Genomic DNA, 22,442 nt, shown 5'->3' with positions numbered 1-22,442 from the left:
TGTTACTATTCCAATTGTTTAGACGTGCCACAAACCTCGTTCACAGAAGATGGCAAATTTAATCGATGCAGTGTGTGTTCTGACAGCTTCCCTGACCAGCCATTTCCCCATCTCTCTTCCTCTCCTTGGGCCTCCCTATGCCCTAAGACACAATATTGTTGAAATCAGGCCAATTAAGAAACCTACAATGACCTCCAATTATTCAAGTAAAAGTCCTATGACCCGCTTTATTGCAGTAGTCTGGAATAGAACCTTTAATTATCTTCTACATATGCCTGTAAACTAAGAAAGCTTTGAGACAGCCTGTAAACTAAGAAAGCTTTGGTCCATTATTTCACTTCCAAAAAACATAGTCAACAGTGTCCTTTCTGATTCATCTGTGCAAGTTTCAACTTGCTCAGCTTATCGGTGTTGCTGGGTGGGATTCATTTGTTTGTCCATATTTTATGCTTCTTGATTTTTGTGTATCTCAATACTTTTGTAATGATCCATTACATGTATACCTCACAATGTCTGTGTCTACTGTATAGCAGAGCCAGTACTAAAATATTTAACTCCTTGTACATATGAGGAGTTTTTGTTAAAAAGTTTGATAGGAGAAAAAAATCAACAGTTAGTATAAAACTATCTTTCTACAAGCAGTTAATAAAACAAACACAGGGCGGCTCCCGTGGCTCAAATGAGTAAGGCGCCGGCCCCATATACCGGAGGTGGCAGGTTCAAACCCAACCCCAGCCAAAAAATAAATAAGTAAATAAGACAAACACAAGTAAACCTTACCAACGATGATATTCAAATATCTAATATCCTTCTTTAGAGAAGATAGGAAATTAAATGTGTATGATTGAGAATTAAACTGCAGGGCATTATAGCTGAAAATTACAGGGCATTTTGTTGACTGGCTGCTATTACAATAATTAATCTTAAGACCTGAAAACATTTGTCATACAGCAAGTGACTGTATTATAATATTTGCTTTTTAAAGTATCACAGGTTTTAATGGGTAGCTGTGTAGCAATTATAACTGCAGTTCAACCAGACAGCACAGGTGGGTAAATGAAATTCAAGGCTAGTTTTGGCCGATGTGCAAAATAAATGTTATCCCATATTTATCCTGTTTATCTTGGGTTAACTGTTCGCAGTGACTCTTTTTATATATCATACACTCGTGGCTATTTGCCCAGCTGATTTTATTTTTCCTTTAATGGTTAAAAGATTAAGGAAATAAAACTTAAAGAATCGCACGGCACCTGTGGCTCAAGGAATAGGGCGCCGGCCTCATAGACCCGGGGTGGCGGGTTCAAGCCCAGCCCCGGCCGAAACTGCAAAAATAAACCCCCAAAACCCTTAAAGAATCATTTTCTAAATTTACAAGTAAATTTTTAAGAACTCACTATTCACAACAAAAACTATTCATGCCTAATAAACTGAAGCTTAGAAGCATACATAGAAGTTATTTAGTAACTAGTGTCTATTTTTACAAACCAGGAGTTGGGTTTGAATCTGAGCTTTGTCACAGATCAGCCTTAGTTTTTTCATCTATAAAACAAAACCATACTTCACAAGTGTGAGAATTAAACGAGGTGATGCCAAGAAAGCACTTTCCTTAATTCCTAGTACATTTAAATGTTCAATAGTCTGTTATCATTGTTGTTTCATTGCCATTGTTGTTGTCATTCCTCCCAGAACAATCTAAACAAATTAGAACTAAATCTGGGACACAAAAAGTGGTAGGAAATAATTTTGGACTACTTACAAATTATGGTGTTATATTATTTAAGCTACTCATAGAAGAATCGCCTAGCTCTTTAGAAAATTATTTACTAAATTACAAAAAAAAATGGTTTTAGAGAAGAATTATTTCTATTTGATCACATAATTCCATTTTTTGTTTTGTTCAATGAAGTATTTTACACTGCTATTCTTCATTCTTAAGGGTAAAATGAAGCCCATATGAGAGAAATCCAGAAATAACGCACTATTCTCTTATTTTTAAACATCATTTTGCATTTATAAAATAGGATGAAACCTAATGTTCCAAACAAATTTTAGTTATTATACAAATAGTCAACGCTGTTCAAAGTGGCAAAATAAGGGCCACAAAATATAAAGGGAGACTGCCTGAATTAGTCAAACTGAGCAACATTACCTTTTTGGCTCTGTACCTATCTATGCAGGGGTATCCTACCTTTTTATTTCTCTGCTATACACTGCTTGAATAAGAGGTGCCTGGGCCACACGCTAAATACACAAACACTAAAGAAAGCTGATTTGCAAAAACACCCCAAAACTACGTACATACTTTTCATGCTATCCAACACCACAGATAATCAAATAAAGGGCTCACAAAATTAGCATGCACCCTCAAGCTGCAAGTTGGACACCCCTGTATGAGTATTCAAGGCTATGTAGTTTTCAACCATATGAGAAAACTGTATGGAAAAGTAAGGCACGTAAGTAAACGAGACTTAAAACTACAAAACATTCCATGTTTTCCAGTCTAACTTGAAAGAGGGATCATGAAAAGGAAAAGATGTTCAATTTGTAAAGACAAATTATATACATATAATTTGAATATATGTATATATATTTATATACATATATATGTGTTTAAAAACATATAGAGGAGGAGGCAAAAATGGTCACTAAAAGAAAAAAATCAGGGTAGTATGAATAACATTATAAAAAGACACACATAGATCTGTACTTAGATTTAACATATGAGTACTAGTAATGCATTAAATCTACAACAGTTTAGTTCTATTGTATCTACATATTTACATATCTGTGGTGCAGCTAAAGGCTAAAGGTCAACTTAATATTTGCAGCAGAAAATAATTAACTTGTGAACTGGGGGGGTTTATCAACATTTTGACTATTAAGGCCAATTATGTGTTTATTAGGAGAGGGTATATTCTCATTATAAATTTAAGGTATAATTTATTTTTTACTTATCTGTTCTCTTACAAGTAGTACTCAAAATACTACTACTGGTATGGTTATGAAGACTTTAAATAAAATTAATAAAGAAAAAAGTAAAGAAAAAAAATCTAGTGTCTAGTAATTTTCCTTTCCCACAATGGTTATTACCTGATGTATGGCCCTTAAACAGAGCTAGCTTTGTTAAGGCAACATAAAAGTTCAAACATCAAATAAAGTTCAACAGACATACATTATGGTATACTTAAGACTATATGGAGTAGGGTCCGTAAGTACATCTAAACATCTACCATTGTTATTAATACATTTACTACTGTTACAAAGGCTTAAAAACAAAAACAAAATTGCACTGACCCATAAAATATTGACTTTCATATAACCGATATCAAATAGAAGTGTTAATACTAGCACGGGTACTGACTTCTTGACTGTCAAAGGTTTATGTGATTAAGCACATCAACCTAATACAACTAAGGTTATGCACAGTCTGGACACAATGTGTGTTCATTACCTAGGAAAAGAAAAACATAAAATAAAACCCAACAAACAAACAAACAAACAAAATAAATAAATAAATGGAGAAATGCGCTCACATGGCTTTAGTTCCCCAATTCTGAACACCAAGGGAGTCATTCACTGACCTAGAATATTGTCTTGTCACGAAGATGAGAGAGTACAGTAGTGACAGTGAATCACCCTATTCTGGGCTCAGGTGCTAAAGTCAGTACATAAGGCAGAACAGGAAGATGAACAAATCAAATTACCCAAGAAAAGCCCTAGGTTAAAGGCACATGGTCTTTAAGAATATGTCACTACAGATTCATGTGCCCTTTTGACCTATGATTACCTGCTTGAACATCACAGGTACTAAGTAAGGATTCTTGCTAAAAAGATGGACGGCATGATTTGTTCCTAGTACCTGGAACTGGATCTTAGGTAAAGGTCCTGAACCCAATCTAGTCTTACTTTTTAAAAGTCTGCAAAAAAGGTATTTCTAGTTCTAGTTAATCTGCCAAAATTCAATTAATGAGATTTAATGTGTATTAAGACTAATGGAAATCACATCCTTTTCTCTAGACTTTTACTATCAATAAATAAACAGAGGGGCAAACAGGAAAAGGACTGCAGTGAGACAGACTACCCCTGAAAGGCCTATATAACCCAAACTATGTGAACCTTTACCTTGCCTGTGTAGACAAGGCTAGAAAGTCCTTTAAAGATCATTTCAGCAGAGAGAAGAATTACAATGATGCAATTTCAAAGACAATGATCTAAAGAAATGTGTTTTTCAGAGGAAAATTTGCACCACTAATGGGTGCTAGGCAACAAATAGCGCAGTGTTAACTCTCTACCCTTCCTTAGGAATTTCATGATGAAAGAAAACAAGCCTTGTTAGCATCTTGACATAATAGTTGTATCTAGCAATTCTTAGTCTCCTTTTGGAATTTAATTTCTTTTCTGCTGAAATAACTATAGTTTTTGTTAGTGTGTATCTAACTCTCATTTTCTTTAAAAAACTTGGTCCTACAACCCATAATAATTAATGCAAATGCACTAAAATTACCTTAAATCAATTAGCAATATTGTGTCATTATAATAAATGCTATGAGTGACAAAAAAATGGATGTTAGTCATTAGCATCTGAGTGCCTGTGTGATTTATTAGTATCAATACCTGAACAATATACACAGAAATGTGAGTTTAAAAGGAAAATTAGCTTCCCCAGAGACAAGAGCTATGCTTCTATAATTTTGTAATTTGAAAAGACTTATATGAAGCTAAGACTTTTTAAGTATCCCAGATAAAATTCAATACCTGAGCAAGTTCCAATAAAATTAAATATCCTTAGTTAACTCTTATTTTAATAATTTTTTCAAATGGAGGATAGTAAGAGTACAGATGACATATTTTAGCAGACCCAAAGAACAGCATGAAAATTTTCAAGTTTGTCTTTTAGCATATGGAATTTGGGATTCTAGGAAAGAGAACCTGAATTTGATAAGCTAAGAAATAACTTTTTGTATGGTTAATATTTTTCATCTATAAAATAGGGATAACACAAAATACCAAAACACACGTGTATGCTTAGAGTAAGGATTATGTATTAAAAGATGGGGAAGCACTATATGAATAAAATGCCAAATAAATAACGATGCTTTTATTGTTTCAGTCACTGTGCTTATTATAAAATGGAGAGGGGAGATATGATCTAAAAACGTTATCTACACAGATATTCTTTTTTTTTTTTTTTTTTGTAGAGACAGAGTCTCACTTTATGGCCCTCGGTAGAGTGCCATGGCATCACACAGCTCACAGCAACCTCCAACTCCTGGGCTTAAGCGATTCTCTTGCCCCAGCCTCCTGAGTAGCTGGGACTACAGGCGCCCGCCACAACGCCTGGCTATTTTTTGGTTGCAGTTTGGCCGGGGCCGGGTTTGAACCCGCCACCCTCGGTATATGGGGCCGGCGCCTCACCGACTGAGCCACAGGCGCCGCCCGACACACAGATATTCTAATGCTGCATTAAACTTCCACTTTTACCAGTCTAAGATGATAATAATCTTTACATTACTGGAATCATTCAGATATTTGTTCTCATCTCTTATTATATGTTCTATAACCTTGCCTTTCTACACTATCTTGTTATCATGAAACTATCCTAGTCCAAAAGAGCTTGTAACAACAAAAGCGAAAATAATATTAATTAGCTATCCAGGATTTCTATATCTTACCTACTATTTCAATGAAGAACTAGAAAATAGGAACCTAAGAAACAGACAATATTTCTTTCCAAGAATTATAATCGTCTGTTAATGTTTATAAAATGATCTCTTCAATGTCTAAATTGAGAGTATGCCCATCTCTATTATCAATTCATTTCATCCCTTCCGTATTCATATTTTCTCTATGAACAGAAGGTATACACCAATAACTCAAAAGAGTTCTCCACAACTTTCACAATTTAACCATCCCTACGAAGGAGGGAGGCAAATCTGGGGGGAGGCAAATTTCATCTACTAAACCTTGTGAGTCAATATTAACTTCATGATAAGCAATTAAGCTTTCTGCATCTCAGAGATTAGATCTATGTCAAAAAAGGATGTTAGTTTTACTTCAATATCAGTCATTTTATAGATGCACTAAAGATAGATGAGGCCCAGAGACTTTGGTAAACCAAGGTCCACGCCTCAGGATGGGCGTGACATGACCTTAAATGCAGCCTTTTGACTGAGTCCAAATTTTATAGAACAAATCCTTTTATTGAAAGGGGCGTAGCAGAGAAAGATGAAGTTTTTCTTGCCTCCTTTGATGCTTAAAAAAGAACCATCTTGAAATTAGAAGGCTGTAGATTCCCTCCCCTTCAGGCTCTTTCTCTCTTCCATCTTTAATACATACACTGTTTTAAGAAAAACAGTCCTACTGCTAGATCCACTAGCAAAATGGGCATCTCATGCAAATTAACAATAGAATTTCAAAATGAGACTACTTAAATAAAGTATGCCACTTGTTCATTTTAGAGAACTTGAAGGCTCCAAATTTAAGCAGCAGCATATTAGGTTGAGTGCCAGCTAAACCTTAAAGCATGCCACACTTAATTCTTTTCTTCATGCATATGTAACCCTTTCCTTCCATCAAGAGGTAGAATCTATTTCTTCTCCCTATGAATTTGGGCTGTCCTCGGGACTTATTTTAGGATGGCTGCTGCTTCTGCTTTCACATACTCTCAGGAAATCAGTGACCATGCTGCCTAGCACCAGCTCAGGCTGCAGTCCTAAAGGGTGAGAAAAGAAAGACAGTCCATGCAAAGGAGAAATAAACTGAGAAAAGAGAGACAGTCCATGCAAAGGAGAACTAAACTGACAGAACTGTGAGGGAAGCTTTGTTGGACCTTCTACAAAAATCCAACCACCAGCTGAATACAGATGAATGAGTGAACCCAACTAACATTACAGGAAACAATTGTAGCTGGGCTCTGGCCACAGTCCTGATTTACAAATCTTAAGAAATAATAAATCATTATTGTTTTTTAAGCTAATGATTTTGGGGTTGCTTATATAGCTATAAATATCTGAAATAAGGTGTGAGGGCAGAAGCACGAATTCCAAGTCTGGGTTTTTTTTTTTAGCTCCATTACATATTGTAATTGCTGAGGAAAGAAGGGAGAAAAACAGAATCTGCAAGTATAGAATAAGGATGAGGAAAATCCATGAAGGCCAAAAATTCATACACTTACAGATAGGAATGGAGCAAGATTAAAAAAAAAAAAAAAAGACCAACTATAATAGGTAAATCCCCTATTATAGAAATGCAAAGACAGAGAGATTAAGAGTTTCTGACCTCAAGCACATTGTAACTAGTTGAGCTTAAAAAGGAAAAATAAGGTGTATATATAGAGAGAGAGACAGATGATAACAGGATTGTGTGGGCTGTGGCCAGAAAAGATTCACAGATACATAACATAATATAGTGATAAGCAAGATACTGGTTTCAAAACTACTGGATATAGGAGTCAAAAGACTTGGGTTCTATTCTTGGTTCTGCTCTTCATTAGTCACATAATGTTAAGTAAGTAAAGTAAAGTCCTGTTTGGACTTTTTTCCCCCATATAGCTATAAATACTTTCCTATGCTATGTGTAGAACCAGACTGACTAGCTGGTTAACTCTGACAAGTCACTGATCTACTATTTGAGTCACCATTTGCTTTTGAGAAATGATTGGTTAGAATTAATGGCCCATGAAGCAGACCCTGAAGTGGCCCTTGTAATAAAAATATGATTAAGGTCGATGTTCAGGGAAAAGAAACTTTTTGTTATGCCAGAAAAAGAGTATATGCTAAAATTTAGAAGTTGTAATTCCTTTATATTCATTAGATTTTTTTCTAAGTATACAAGGCATTGTATAGTTACTAGGTGAGTAAAAAGCCTAGTCTTTAGGAAGTTTACATTTTATGAGTTACAAGGCTATCCAGATTATCTATAATAGAGTCCAAATCATAAGCGTAATTCATAATAAATGTATAAAGTATCGTGGGAATTCAGAGAAAGACGAATCTATGTAGCATTAAGAATAGTTTTTGGAGTGCCCAGAAGCAGCATATGCTGCCTGTAATCTTAGCACTCTGGGAGGCCAAGATGGGTGGACTGCTTGAGGTCAGGAGTTCAAGTTCAGCCTGAGTAAAATGAGACTCTGTCTCTACTAAAAATAGAAAAACTAACCAGGCCTTGTGGCAGATGCTTGTAGTCCCAGTTACTAAGGAGGTTGAGATAAGAGGATCTCTTAAACCCAAGAGTTTGAGGCTGCTATAAGCTGTGACACCACAGCACTCTACCAGGGTGAATGAGTGAGACTCTCTCTCAGAAAAAAAAAAAAAAAAAAAAGAACAACAAAAGAACAACTCTTGGAGGATAGGTTGCATTTTGGCGTACGGAAGTCTACAGAACATGCATTATTAAGAAGATGGATATTCTGGGCTAAAGAAATGGTAGCAGCAAAACAGTCATTAAGACAAAAAAGAAAAAAAAATATTCAGGGAAAAAGAGTATTAGGGAACAGCTTGGACAGTAGCAGAGACTACAACCTTCTGAAAGGCCTGGAGTTGCCCGAGATCAGACTTCACTGTTAGGTAATGGTGAAACCCTGTACACATTTAAATTTATAAAAAGCCAGCAAGGTAAAACATTATTTTATAAAAAATATTGCTGATTGTAATATTTAGAATGCTTGAAAACGATTTAAACATGAAAAAGAATAATGGACTCAGCCCCTGAAGGGCAGTGGTTATGGCGCCTACCCCATACACCGGAGCTGGCTGGTTCAAACCCAGCCTGGGCCTGCTAAAACAACAATGACAACTACAACAAAAATATAGCTGGGCGTTATGGTGGGCGCCTGTAGTCCCAGCTACATGGGAGGCTGAGGCAAGACAATTGTTTAAGCCCAAGAGTTTGAGGTTGCTGTGAGCTGTGATGCCATAGCAAGCTGTGATGCCATAGCACGCTACTGAAGGTGACATAGTGAGACTGTCTCAAAAAAAAAAAAAAAAGGAAGAAGAAGAATGAAGAGCTTTAATTATCCAAAGTATTATAAAGTTTATAAAGAAGAACACAAAGACTGGATAAAACGGATCAAAGACGCCAATAAGACGTGGTGACATCTGCATACTGGCTGAGAGAGAAGTTAAAACAGACACTTAGATCATTGTGAATGTGTAAAGTCAGGAAGGAGTTCACAACGACAGAATGCTAGCATGTGCGAGAAGAAATCAACTTATGATTTTTGTTTGCTAACCATTTTCACAATCACCTTCATTATGTCATTCATAAATAAAACAGGTTTTAAATCTACGGTTGACCATCACAGACTAGCATGAAAAGGTTTTCCCTCAGTGGTTCTCAACCTTCCTAATGCCACAACCCTTTCTTTAATATAGTTCCTGATGTTGTGGTGACCCCCAACCATAAATTATTTTCATTGCTACTTCGTAACTGTAATTTTGCTACTGTTATGAATCGTAATGTAAATATCTGATATGCAGGATGATCTTAGGTGACCCCTGTGAAAGAGTCATTTGATCCCCAAAGGGTCACGACCTACAGGTTGAGAACCGCTGCCTTACATATTTGTAGATACTGTTAACAACAAGTGTATGTATAGCCCTTTCAGTGTATGGAGATAAGTGCTTTTCTTAGCTCCTAGACTACTATGTTAGCACTTCTCTGTCTACCAAAACCCAAAAAGTATCTGAGTCTCATTTGTCAAGGTCTGTGCTAGATCCTAAATCATTCTCAAGAATTTATAATCACCACTGTCCACAAAATACAATAATACCTATGTTAACTGCAAATTTAGTCTTTACTAGATGCCTTAGAGTTAATAATGCATAAAACATGATTTACTTCCACTGGCTAACAAGATGTCAAACAGGCTAACCAAAAAAACAGAAACGATACCAATTTGGCAGGAGGAAAATGTGGCTCAGTGGACTCTGGGGTAGTAGATACATGGAGAAGGTGAGAAAGATGTACTGTCCTCAGAGAACTTACCTGAGCAAACTTGTGAATCTGTTCTACCACTGCAGCGAACAGAGCGTGGACGCTTTCATCAATCAGACTCTGCATGTAATGCACGGCCTCTTCATCTGACAGGTCTAGACGGAATTTATCCTGAACCTACAGGATAAGAGTCTGTTAGTCTTAATGAAGAAAAGTAGGGACACGTTAAAACTTTAATATAAACTAAAAAATAAATTCTCAGCTAGGTATAGTGGCTCACACCTGTAATCCTAGGTGTGCCGAAGTGGAAGGATTACTTGAGGCAAGGAGTTCAAGACCAGCCTGAGCAACACGGTGAGACCCTACCTCCACAAAAAAAAAAAAAAAAAAAAAAAAATTAGCCTACAGCTGCTCAGGAGGTTGAAGCAGGAGGATCTCTTGAGCCCAGGCACTGGAGGCTGCAGTGAGCTATAATTATGCTACTGCATTCTAGCCCAGGTATCAGTCAACAAGGGGAGAAGAAAAAAATCTTTAAAATTATAGACCCCTTTAACTAGTACTTTGCAAGGATATAGGAAAACTCCATAGGACAGGAGATATTGTAACAAGATTTAGTTTCTTTTGCCAGTGATTGACATACTTCCTGTTCTTGCGCAGACTGTGAAGGTAAAGGAGAATATTAATTTAATCCCACTTTGCTACATTTTCTTCAAGCCACATTGTCTTTATTCTTTGGATCTTGTAATTCCTATTGATTTATCTTTAAAATTAGTGAATCTTTCTAATGCCATATCCAATCTGCTATTAAGTTTATCCAGCTAATATTTCATTTTAGCTACTGGAATTTTCATTTTGTTCTTTCTTCTTCCTAGTTTTTCTCTTTTGGTGTTCCCATCTGTTCAGTTTATTATGCATTTACTTTCCCTTAAGACCATGAACATTTGTAACAGTTGTTTTAAAGTTCTTTCCTGGTGGTTGCAGGATCTACACCACCCCTGGGTATATTTCCACCGAATGTTTTTCTTTTTTTAATCGACATTGTGTCACATTTTTCTGTTTCTTCACATATCTAGTAACTTTTAAAATTAGATAATGGATATTCTGAACGATATATTATAGAGGCTCTAAATTCTTTTGTGTTCCTGTGAAGATTCATTCTATCAGGCTTAACTTGGCTAAAATCAAATCCAAAATGTGTCTTCCCTGTGATGGACCATAGTTGAAAACTCTGCTCTTTTCTTTAAGCTTCATGCTGCTGCTTCCCTCTTTTTTGGGACTGTGGGTTCTTGGAAAAATTTTTTATTTAGCTGGGAAAGATGAGGGCTCACTTTCTCTGTGACTTTCTCCTTTCCAGAATTTCTTTACTAATTTCCTGCTATTGCACCAGCTCAAAACTCTAATCTTTTACACATTATCAATATGTTTATACCCAAAAGTATCTGGAAAGTACCTTCAAGGAAAAGTTACAAACTTGAGAATCACATCCTCTGCTGTTCACATCTTTCAACATCCTTTGTGCTTATGTCTGCTTTTGGTTATTTCCCAGTGCTTTTATTTTTACCGTAATATTTTAGAATTGTTATTTGGATCAGTGTCTCTGTCTTTGAAATGGGGTATTCTGATGCTTACTATGTTGGGTATATATCAGAAGATCAGGGGAAACAACTTAATATTCATATTGTCTCTTTCTCCATCTTATAAATAGAATTACCACCCTCAGTCTTAAAGATCCCCTTGCAATCCTGCACTATACTGGAACCACTTTCAACCACCAACCATTGATGGGAAATGAAATAGCTTCTCTGAAAGACATTCATTTGGCCAGTTATTAAAACATGTCAACAGTGAGTAATTAACTACATTTGGAGGAGCCTATTTTCCCAACACCATTCTTAGTTGCTCAAATCATCTAGAACAACATGTCTGTCTAAAGCGTATTTCTTCAATTTAGTTTTGCTCTTCAGAAGTTACACATGTAAGTTTACCCCTTTCTTTGTATTGGTTCTTTTATATCTTATCTTACTTTTGATTAAGTTTCTCTGGTATCTTTTTTTTTTCCTTCCAAACCTTTCAACACTGCATTAGACATTCCTTCCATTTTTCTTCTAGCATTTACATGTCCGTATCTGTCACGTGTCTATATTCATCTTAAGGAATAAAACACTAGTTAAGTACAGAAATGACACAGAATATGGTGGGGCTAATACTGACATTGTATGTCAAGTTGTAGATTATAACTGTTATGTGTTTTTATATTAGCCATCTACCAGTTAGTTTACATTAAGCTTGAAGTCAACTGGAAGCTGGGCAGCAACCAATTAAACCATCACTTGCTGTATGTGCCCATGATGAAAAACTTCTAGAACTGGTAAAAACTTTAGAAGGTATTTAGTACAGACCCTAGCCTTAGGCAGGTGAAACAAAATGAAGCAAAATAAAATACACTTTTAATTTTTCTTTTCTTAGCAAAGTTTTTGATTTAATAGGGAATACACATGTTTTTAATCTCAAATGTCTTAAATTTCCTCTACTTAGTAGTGTGCATTCTAGAGAAGCTGCCCAAGAGGTCTAATTTCCATTTCACATATCTATAAAATATCTCCTTTTAATTTTTCAAAAAGAGCTGACTCACACATTCTTAGTGAGGCATTTCTTGGCTATTAGATCTAAAATTTCCAACACCACTGTTAGCTAATTTCTACTTTTTTCTCCATAACACTGACTAAAATCTAATAAGCTGTATATTTTACTTATTTTATCTTCTTTCTTATCTAATTCCCTTACTACAAAGCAAGCCCCATGAGCACAGGGAAGTTGGTTGTGTGTATTTCTACAACACAAACACTGGGACAGTACTTGATGAATAGCTAAAAAAAGTTATACGAATGAAGTACAAAAAATATTCACAGGAAATATATACAACACTGTAGGAGAAATAATTACCTTTGATTAGAGGAGTACAAGTGAGTACAGTTCAACACTAATTACTGCATTTTCATTCATTAACATGAGAAGATCTAAAGTTAATAGGGTAAAACATTAACATTTGTTAAGTGTGGGCATTGAGTAATGGATGTTTGTTACATGAGCATCTGTGTTTTTATATAATTTAAATATAGTAGAACCATCATAGTTGACCACCTCCCTACACTGACCACCTCCTTAAGTGGACCTAAATTATCATGGACTGGACATGCACTACATGTACATATCAGTACAGTAGGCCTCGTTCCTTATGTTGACCAGTTTGTTACAGTCTCTATAACCTAAACTTATAGAAGTTCTATGGTATTTCATATAAATATTTACATTTATATTATAATATTTATCCCCTTGTTTAATGCCGATGATTAGTCTAATTACTATGCTTTAGTTATACAGCATAACACTTTGCTATTATCAAGACAGTAGAACTATCACTGCACTTTGTTATGATTACTCATATAACTTGAATAATCTGTATTTCTTTGAAGACTCAAAAGCACTACTCTGTTTCTCTATTTGGCTCTCAGTCATGAGGCCATCACAAAAATTTTCCAATTAGTGTCAGAATCATTTTTCATCAAAGTATAAAAAAATTTGAAAAAAAAATTAACCAATATGAAACACAAATTTTAGCCTATTCCATGTTAACTTTCCGATATTTATGACTTCAGTGTAAAATTTATGTAGCAATTGCTTACTTCACATTCTTGATGGAATACCAGAAGGCAAAGAAGCCTTCTATAAAATAGGCTTTGAAGGAAAAATATGATAAATGCCATTTTTTTTTTTTTTTTTTTGAGAAAGAGCCTCAAGCTATTGCCCTGGGTAGAGTGCCGATGAATGCTTTTTTTTAAGGGCCCACTTAGTTGAAATTACAGAAAACAACTAGAGGACTAGTCTGAAAAAAAGCTGACTAATAAACATGCTTTTGGTTTTTTTGTTTTTTTCCATAAAATAAATTGTTTCATGTTTTTTTTTTTTTTTTTGGGCAGGGGCTGGGTTTGAACCCGCCACCTCCGGCATATGGGACCGGCGCCCTACCCCTTGAGCCACAGGCGCCACCCAATTGTTTCATGTTTTAAAAGACAGTGTTATAAAGATTGCTGATAACAGAGACAATTATGATTTCTTAAAACAGAAAGAGATGGAACAAAAGATTTATTAATAAGAACAAGAACAACATAGCTTACCTGACAGAAGAAATTATCGGACTCAGTTTGACAAATACTGCTAGAACTTTCACAAGTGACAATGGCTTTTTATTTCTTTTATCTTGAGATAGCTCTCACTATGTTGCCCTGGGTAGAGTGCCGTGGCATCACAGCTCACAGCAACCTCAAACTCTTGGGCTTAAGCAATTCTCTTGTCTTAGCCTCCCAAGTAGCTGGGGCCACAGGCGCCGCCACAATGCCCAGCTTTCTTTGGCTGGAGTTGTCATTGTTGTTTGGCAGGCCCGGGCTGGATTCGAACCCATCAGCTCTGGTGTATGTGGCTGGTGCCCTAGCCACTGAGCTACAGGCCCCGGGCCAGACAATGGATTTTGAATGTGAATAAAGGTACGGAAAAGTGAATATATGACAGGTATGAGATAAATGGATTTAAAATAAAGAGCAAAACAGACCCTGACTACAGTAAAGGCAAACAAACAAAGTAACAGCTTTGAAAATCTGGTACAGCCAGATTATAACTAAGAAAAAATTCATCAACCAATAAAAAATAGTGACAAAAAGATGTTCCAAAAACTAGTGTGATAAGTAAGTCTATTACTAAGGGAGATGGGAAAAAGAAATTTTTATTGAAACAGCTGGCTCAGTAAAGAATAAATGGATTCCTGATAAGAGTATAATTTTCTTAAATAGTTAAATAATACAAAATTTACATTAAAATCTCTCTTAACTGCTTGTCAAAGATATGTGAAATTAGAAAAGACTAGTCTCATTCATGTTGAATTCACAGAGGTATCTGATAACCTTCAGAGTCAGCTATAGTAAAACTTAGAGCTTTTTGACGCTAATTATTATTTTTAATCACCAGAGCAACCACATCTCTGAGGCTGCTTCTGCCTTTCAGTGATTTTATACTTTTACAAGTTACAAAACTAAACTTTCTTTCTTTGAAGTTCAATATTAATAATCATAGTGATATTTAAGATCATCTTATATTACCTTCGGGTAGATAAAGTACTTTCTGTATAACCCACCAATGAATAAGAAAATCAAAAATTAATTCAGATAAAACTTTCAAATTCACTGCCCTTCCTCCCTTCTGTTGCTAGAAAGCAAGATAAGAAAGCTGTGAATAATTGTTCGCCTACAAGATGACTTTCCTTTGCTCTTCTCTTTGCAGGATCAGTTAAAAAGCAAGTCTCTCTGACACAGTTAGAAACCCCTGTAACAAAGGGTATGGATGGCAAGAATGAAGAGTAGCTCTCCCTTCTGTATGGCGCTATATCCTTAGTATGCTTTGCCTGGGAGTGCCAGGAATCAAGAATCCTATTTGGAATATGTAAGGAATCTTTCAGGACACCTCCAGATTTGAAATGTGAGAAAACTACACAAAATCTCTGTCTTAATTTTTATTACTTAGGAGTTTAGGCGCTGGGATGTGAGGAAATAGACTATTAAAAATTTAATACCTTTTATATATGAAAAGTAGACTATGATATCTGAGGATGTATGGAAATTACCTTTTTTACAGTTTTATCTGGTTCAAGAGCAATATCTGGAATGTTGGCATCAACCATCAAGGAAAACAAATTCAAGATCAAATTAGAATACCTAAAGAGGTGTAGGAAAGAAAAAAGGAGCAATGAATTAGAATTTTGCATTTCTTGTTTATGTTAAGACGTTTCTAGAAAACTAGACTGGGAAACAGAATGTGAGATTATTCATCAGCTGTCTCAATGAAAAGCAAACCTTGAAAAAATATCTTATTCTAGGGTTCTTCATAACTCCACTTCTAGGTCTCATAGTACAGACTTTTGAAGCAGTCACCTAATCCCAACATTCTTTTTATCTTTTGGATGAAAGTATATTTACTCTTTTTTGGTAGAGGTTTGAGGGGAATCTACTTTATATTTAATGAGTATTTTAACAATCTACTGCCTTAAGACTACCTTAGTGTGTCATGGCTAAATAAATGAAGGGGAAATAATGTCATTCCATGAGTATCTTCTTGATATCCCAATCCTGACTTCAATAACTACCGTGACTGACCTGGGTAAAAGTAATTCTAAATGAAGAAGAAAATAGCTAGTACTCTACTACATTAAAAACAGGCAAGATATCAAAATAATATCATTTTTGGAGTGTGCTGGTCCCTAATAAGAACTAGCAGTTTATCTTCAACCCTAAACTCTTCCTCTTCCCCAAATCAAGGAAAATGAATGTGTTTACTATTCTTAAAGGTGGAGTCTTGTGTGAAAAGGTTTAAATAAGTCTACACTGGGTACATTCCACCTCTTGTTCCAGAACACTTTCCAGCTTAGGTAGTTATTCTCTAGATAGTTCCTTCTTAGAACTATGAACTAATGAAACTATGAACTAATAAAAAAAATTAATTCAGGTTATCCTTTGAGGATGGATATGAGTAAAGGAATTCTAGCCATCTACCTATCTACAAAACAAAAAACAAAAAACTGTTATTTAAAAACTATTTAATATTTGGTAGAGGTCTGAGGGGACCTATTTTATCATCATTTGTGAATTTTATTTTACCCATAAAAAGCAGAAGAACTATAATGAAAATTTCCTTTTTTTTTTTTTTTGGTTTTTGGCCAGGGCTGGGTTTGAACCCGCCACCTCTGGCATATGGGACCGGCGCCCTACTCCTTGAGCCACAGGCGCCGCCCTATAATGAAAATTTCTACCTTGATATAGTCTTACAATCAAATCAGGCCCTTAACTCACTTATACTCTTAGGGAAAAAAACAAAAAAAGCTACTGATTTCCTTGTGGAAATTGACAAAAGTATACTTAGATATTATTTCATTTCTACTCATAGAGTAATTTCAGTCATTTGGCCTACAAACATCTACTTGAGTACTCACTGCATAAATACACTGCTCTGGGCACTAAGAATACGGCAGTATATTGAACAAACAAGGTCTCTACGTTCATGAAGTTTGATCATGAAGGAAAGTGAAAACTCACATAATAAACTGAAAAACATGGTAATTTTATGTCTAGTTGATTGATTAAAGGATTTAAAAAGAAAAAAAAAAGGAAATGGGTCAGAGATGAAGGATAGGAATAGAAAGAGCCATTGTAAGGAGGTGTAAGTTTATTCTAAATGCAGGAAGAAGCAAGTGAGTTTAAAGAGCAGAATGATACACCTTGCAGGCATAAAAGCTCACTCTGTCCATCTGTGGTGAGTAAGAATAGAGGTGGGGAAAGCATATCAGAGACTTCCAGGTTGAAAAGAAATAACATGAAGACTATTGGTCTATATTTTGGAGATGAAGTATATAGTATGTGCTGATAGTTTCCATGAAGTGTGTGAGGGGGAGGGCAGAGGAACTGAATAGCCTAAGTAACAATGGACACAAGTGTTACTCACCAAAATAGGAAAGGCTGAATGGAGGAGAAACAGGATTTTAGGCAGGTAATCAAGAATTCCATTTTGGACATGTAGAGTCTGAGGTACCTACTAAATTCTTAGTAGAGCTGTGTGATGCATCTCAGAGGAGGTATCAGGGCTGGTGGTATTAGCTTGCAGCCATCAGCATTTGGCTTGTATGTAATGTCATAAGACTGGAAGAAAATGGCTAAGGAGAAAGTGGAAAGATCCAAAACTAAACATTTGATAATGATAATGAAACCTCTAGACAGTTCATTATGTAGAAATAAGAAAAGGGAAGAAATCAGCAAAGCAGCAGCAGTGGCCAGTGGGGGAAAAAAAGAAAGCTTGGAAGTGGGTTACATCAAATCTAAGAAAAGTCTTCAGAGAGAAGGGGGTGGTTAACTATGTCAAAAGCTACTGGAAGCACAAGTAGCCACTGGATTTGGTATAGCTAACTGTTTATCCTGATAAAATTAGTTTCGATAGCAGAGTAGAAAGGAAAGCTTTGCTGGAGAAAGTTGATAAAGAAAAAGAGGCGAGGACAGTGGGGAAGCACAGGAGGAGTAGGACATTCAGCAACATCCCTGGTCTCTCCACTAGGTGCCAGCAGCACTCACCCAGATGTGACCATCAAAAATGTTTCCTGTCACTGCTAAATGTCCTGCGGAAAGAGAGAAAAGGAAGTGCCACACAGGCCTGAACTGAGAACCACTGATTTAAAACCAGTGGTGAGAATCACTGTAATTGTTGGATTTACAGGTGCCAGCAGCACTCACCCAGCTGTGACCATCAAAAACGTTTCCTGTCATTGCAAAATGTGTCCTGGCGGGAAGAGAGAAAAGAAAGTACAATATAGGCCTGTTGAGAACCACTGATTTAAAACCAGTGGTGTGGATTGCCTTTAGTAACATACAGCTGTTGCCCTGTACAATTGAAGCAGGAAGGCAAGATAGTTGCAATCAGAGTTGGGGCTTCAACAAGTGAGGCTGTAGGACTTGATAAAAATGCTTAAGAGAGAGTTGAGAGATAAGGGCAGTAAGAATGAATACAGTTTGGAGCCATAAAATTCAGTGGAAAAAAGGAATCAAAGTGAGAATATGAGTCTGATTATATAAGGTAGAAGGAACTATCAATGAGGTGAAAGACCTGTTGGAAGGAAGACACATCTAAAAATGAGCTGTAGGAATACGAAGTGTTGACAAGAGACAGAAAGCTGGGGATTGAAATTCTGAAGGGATAAATTTTGCTATTATTGATTAAAGAGAGCAGAAAAGCTAGCTCTGAATGCGAAGAACAAGGCCCTGTAAGGCCAAATACATGGTTGGACCTTCCATGTAGATGGTGAAGCCACAGGAGCAGACAGGAAGGTGACAACAAAAGTTTTCAGTGAGTGTGATGGGGAAGTAGGTAGATAATGGTTACCAGTGGGTAGTACATGTGATTGCGCACTCTTCAGTAGAGTTGTGTGTGCCTGTGCTTTTCTTCTTTAAGGAGAGAGGTAAAGAAATGGTTCGGGTGGCAGCAGGGAGCAAGAAGGGCACCAACCCTTCTTTATGGAAATAAAAATAATTCACTTGAGAGGGCTATAAGGAACATGTGTCAACAGTGTATGGCCAGCTATTATGCACTATGCTATGCAAAAAAAGATGCTCTTTCAAATAACCCTACATTATTCACTTTGCATACTTTGTTGATTATGTAGGTACATACCTTCTTCTCATTTTCCATGGAATCTTTAGGAATCTACTACAGGGTAACAGGGAGGATATAAAACTCAATTCTGACAAGAACACACTAAAAGTTCTCAGACCTGACTGCCCATTAGATTCACCTGGGAAGTTTCTTAGATCTGTCAATGCCCTAAGAAAATGCCATGAAGTCTACGTTGAACAGTTTGATGAGAATATTTCAGATTGTATATGAAACCAGTACATTGTACCCCTTTATTGCACTAAGGTACACAGCTATGATTTAACAATAAAAAAAAAAAAAAAAATCTGTCAATGCCTTGGTCTAATTCCAGACTAATTAAATATGAGGGAGCCCAGAACTGTCCCTAAACCCCTGGCCATGGCTACAGGTGTGTGGCTTGTTAGGCATGACAATCACTGGCCGAGCTCCCCTCCTATCCCACCACCCCCTTCCCTGGTCCATGAAAAAACTGTCTTCCATAAAACCAGTTCCTAGTGCCAAAAAGGTTCTAGAAAGTGACTTGTTAGGAATCAGGCTGCACAGGGAAGATGAATGGCAAGCAAGCTGAGTGGTTTCATTTGTTTTTACAGCCAGTCCCCATCGCTGGCATCACTGCCTGAGTTCTGCCTCCTGTCTATATTCACCCCCAACCTCATCTGCAGAAAAATTGTCTTCCATGAAACTGGCCCCTGGTGCCAAAATGGATGACGACCACTGCCCTAATGGACAACTAGGATCTATGGTAAAACATTTATGGAAGCAGAATGCAGCATTTCTTTTTTAAAAGGGAAGTATTAATGCTTTCTGGATTATCTCCTGGTTTAAATTAACCATCCATGTTTCTATTGTTATAGCAAAAGGAAAAATATTAAATGAATATAAAATGAAATATTTTATAAAGAGCTTAAATGCCAATATACTTTGTGGATAATCTGTTACCATCTTAACCATATCAACCTTCTCCACCTGTTATCATTAATCAGCATTTTCTATTTAAGACAGAACAAGTGAAACTAAATAGAAAGTATTTATTAAAGGGTAGTCATTTAATATCTTACTCAGAAACACAAATGTAAAGGTGTTTTGTAAAGACATAAAGACATCTTCATAACCATATTAAAAGATAATGTGAGGTTAAGGTTAAAATAATAATAAGGTGGGAAAGTGTGCAAAATTGAGTCCAAGCTAAGACTGTGAGAAAGGATGTTATATAATTTGGGTTTTCAAAAAGCAGCAGTTGAATACAGAGTTCAGGGAAAGTATACTCTTTCTCTTCACTCACATTTAGCCAACCATTAAGCTACATACAAATATGGTATAATTTTTCAGTAAAAAACTTCAATACTGCAAATAGAAATGCATTTAACTACATGAGGTAAGTTCTTATGGTATTTCAGAGGCCTCTTTCTTCTACATTCCATCTAGTTTGCATGCAACGAATACCCAGTTGAATCCTGTAAGAATATTTACTTAGTAAGTATACTACTTCAAAGAGGGGAAGCAATGTAGTCAATGACATGTGCAACCAACAAATTCACTGATGTGTGGTAACTAGGCAAACATTCTCTCAGACAGTATAAAAGAACCTTGCTTGATATATTAAAATGAATTCTTAATTTCTGTATTGGAGGTTTTTATCAAAAAAATGGAGGCCATTTTATTATCAGTGTTTAGTATGGTGTTCGGCATAAACATCAGTAAGGAGAAAGTTATGTTTTTCCTTAAACACTTAATATTAAAATGTTTCAGTACAATTGCCAAGAGAGTTCAAAAATAAATTTACCAATTAATTACTGGTGTGATATCTACTGCTTAATAGGAAATGACAACATACTTTGTAACATGAAAATCTTCACATCTGTACAACTGTAACCATAAAGGACTACTCTGTTTACATGGTATAGTATCATTCAGGGGTTTCTTGTTGAAGAAATTAAGCAAAAACAAACTTTTAATAAAAGAATAGTTTGGTCATATCTACAAAGCCCTAATAATAATAAAATAGTAATAGCTCCAAACAAGTTTTCAATTGTCAGGTTAATTTTCTTGCCTTAAAGACAATTATCTTTTTTTTTTAACCAACTGAATCATACTCTAAAATACAAAATTAAAAAATAAATTTTGGTTAAAATATCAGAGTCCAACTATCGTAAGTGAAATACAGGGAAATTTTTTAAAATAAAAAGAAAACAATTTTCATTAAAACTCAGCATATGATCATATAGATTAATGTCTTTGTGATTGTTCTTTGTGGTGAGAGAAAGTTAACTCTGGCTCTCCATTAATAGCCTGCCTGTTTTCTCATTCTACTGAATTGCTACTAATCTATTAACAGTTTGTAAAGCACATTGTTTTCTTTCTGCTTTCAATAAGATAGAGCACCTATGATATTTCTATAGCTAACATTCCTAACCATCTTGTCTGCTACCTCACTGAGATTTCCATCTGGTTCTATCTAGTTTTCTATAGGGTTTGACTATTTTAAATTAAAAATCCAAGATATGAAAATGGAACTTTATCTAATTTCTCTGAAAGTCCTTTTGATCACCAAGAAAACTGAAAGAGCATTGATCTTCTCATTATTCTTTTGGCATTTCTGGGGGGTAAAACTAAACCATTCTGCAACCCATGGAAAAATAATGTGACCATTTTTAAGATGTATGCAGTAGAGTTTGTGATAGATAGAAAAGTTAAGTTTACCATGAGGGCCTAGTCTTTAGAAAAGACGAAACCTGATTAACACCAGAAAGCCATTTTCCTGGGACCAAAAGCACTAACATCACGTAGGAAGACGGTTCTACCCCAGACATGAAGCAGAAAATTTGAGAATTCTCACACAGACAGTGAAAGCTGTCATCCACTTACTAGTCTATGTTCCAAGCACCAAAGGAATAGTAACTGAGGTTACAAGGAAGACAGTGTCCACATGTACAGGCAACTCACTATCTGATGGTTAAATTTTCATGTGGAAGAGCAAATAAATATGTCTCCTGGGCTGGAATTATCTGCTGGACTAAGAAAATTCATTTTGCATAGTAAGGTTAAAAATAGTATCAGAGTCAAATCACCCTGTTGTTTTTGACTAATTGTCAGAGACCTGTACTGAATTTAACAAACATGACCTTTTTTTCCTGAAGATATATAATATTCAGTTGTAAGGAACTCAGTATGAAGGAAGCAGAAATTTAGTGGCACTGAAGAAAAAAAGAAGAAATAGAGGAAAAAACATTGTTTGCAGCAAGAATGACTGGTGATGTATTAAAAAAAAAAAA

The 22,442-nt window shown here is 35.8% G+C and overlaps 1 protein-coding gene across 6 annotated transcripts in view; it reads right to left on the bottom strand.

Annotated features, from left to right (window-relative positions):
- Nucleotides 1–22,442, bottom strand: part of LOC128571651 (phosphatidylinositol 3-kinase catalytic subunit type 3-like) — a 189,507-nt gene that overhangs the window by 2,483 nt on the left and 164,582 nt on the right. For 5 of the 6 annotated variants that reach the window (XM_053571250.1, XM_053571252.1, XM_053571255.1 and 2 more), the window contains 2 exons: nt 15,605–15,695; nt 9,985–10,110 (listed from right to left, as the gene is read on the bottom strand). In XM_053571250.1, coding sequence (XP_053427225.1) covers nt 9,985–10,110; nt 15,605–15,695 — 217 coding nt within the window. Of the gene's footprint in view, nt 1–9,984; nt 10,111–15,604; nt 15,696–17,475; nt 17,670–22,442 lie in introns of those variants that run through there. The other variant, XR_008375948.1, reaches the window with a different exon arrangement.

The sequence above is a fragment of the Nycticebus coucang genome, chromosome 19 (genome assembly GCF_027406575.1).
Source record: "Nycticebus coucang isolate mNycCou1 chromosome 19, mNycCou1.pri, whole genome shotgun sequence".
NCBI classification, from domain to species: domain Eukaryota; kingdom Metazoa; phylum Chordata; class Mammalia; order Primates; family Lorisidae; genus Nycticebus; species Nycticebus coucang.
The sequence above is the reverse complement of the archived record's forward strand: the minus strand, read 5'-3'. Positions and strand labels throughout refer to the sequence as shown.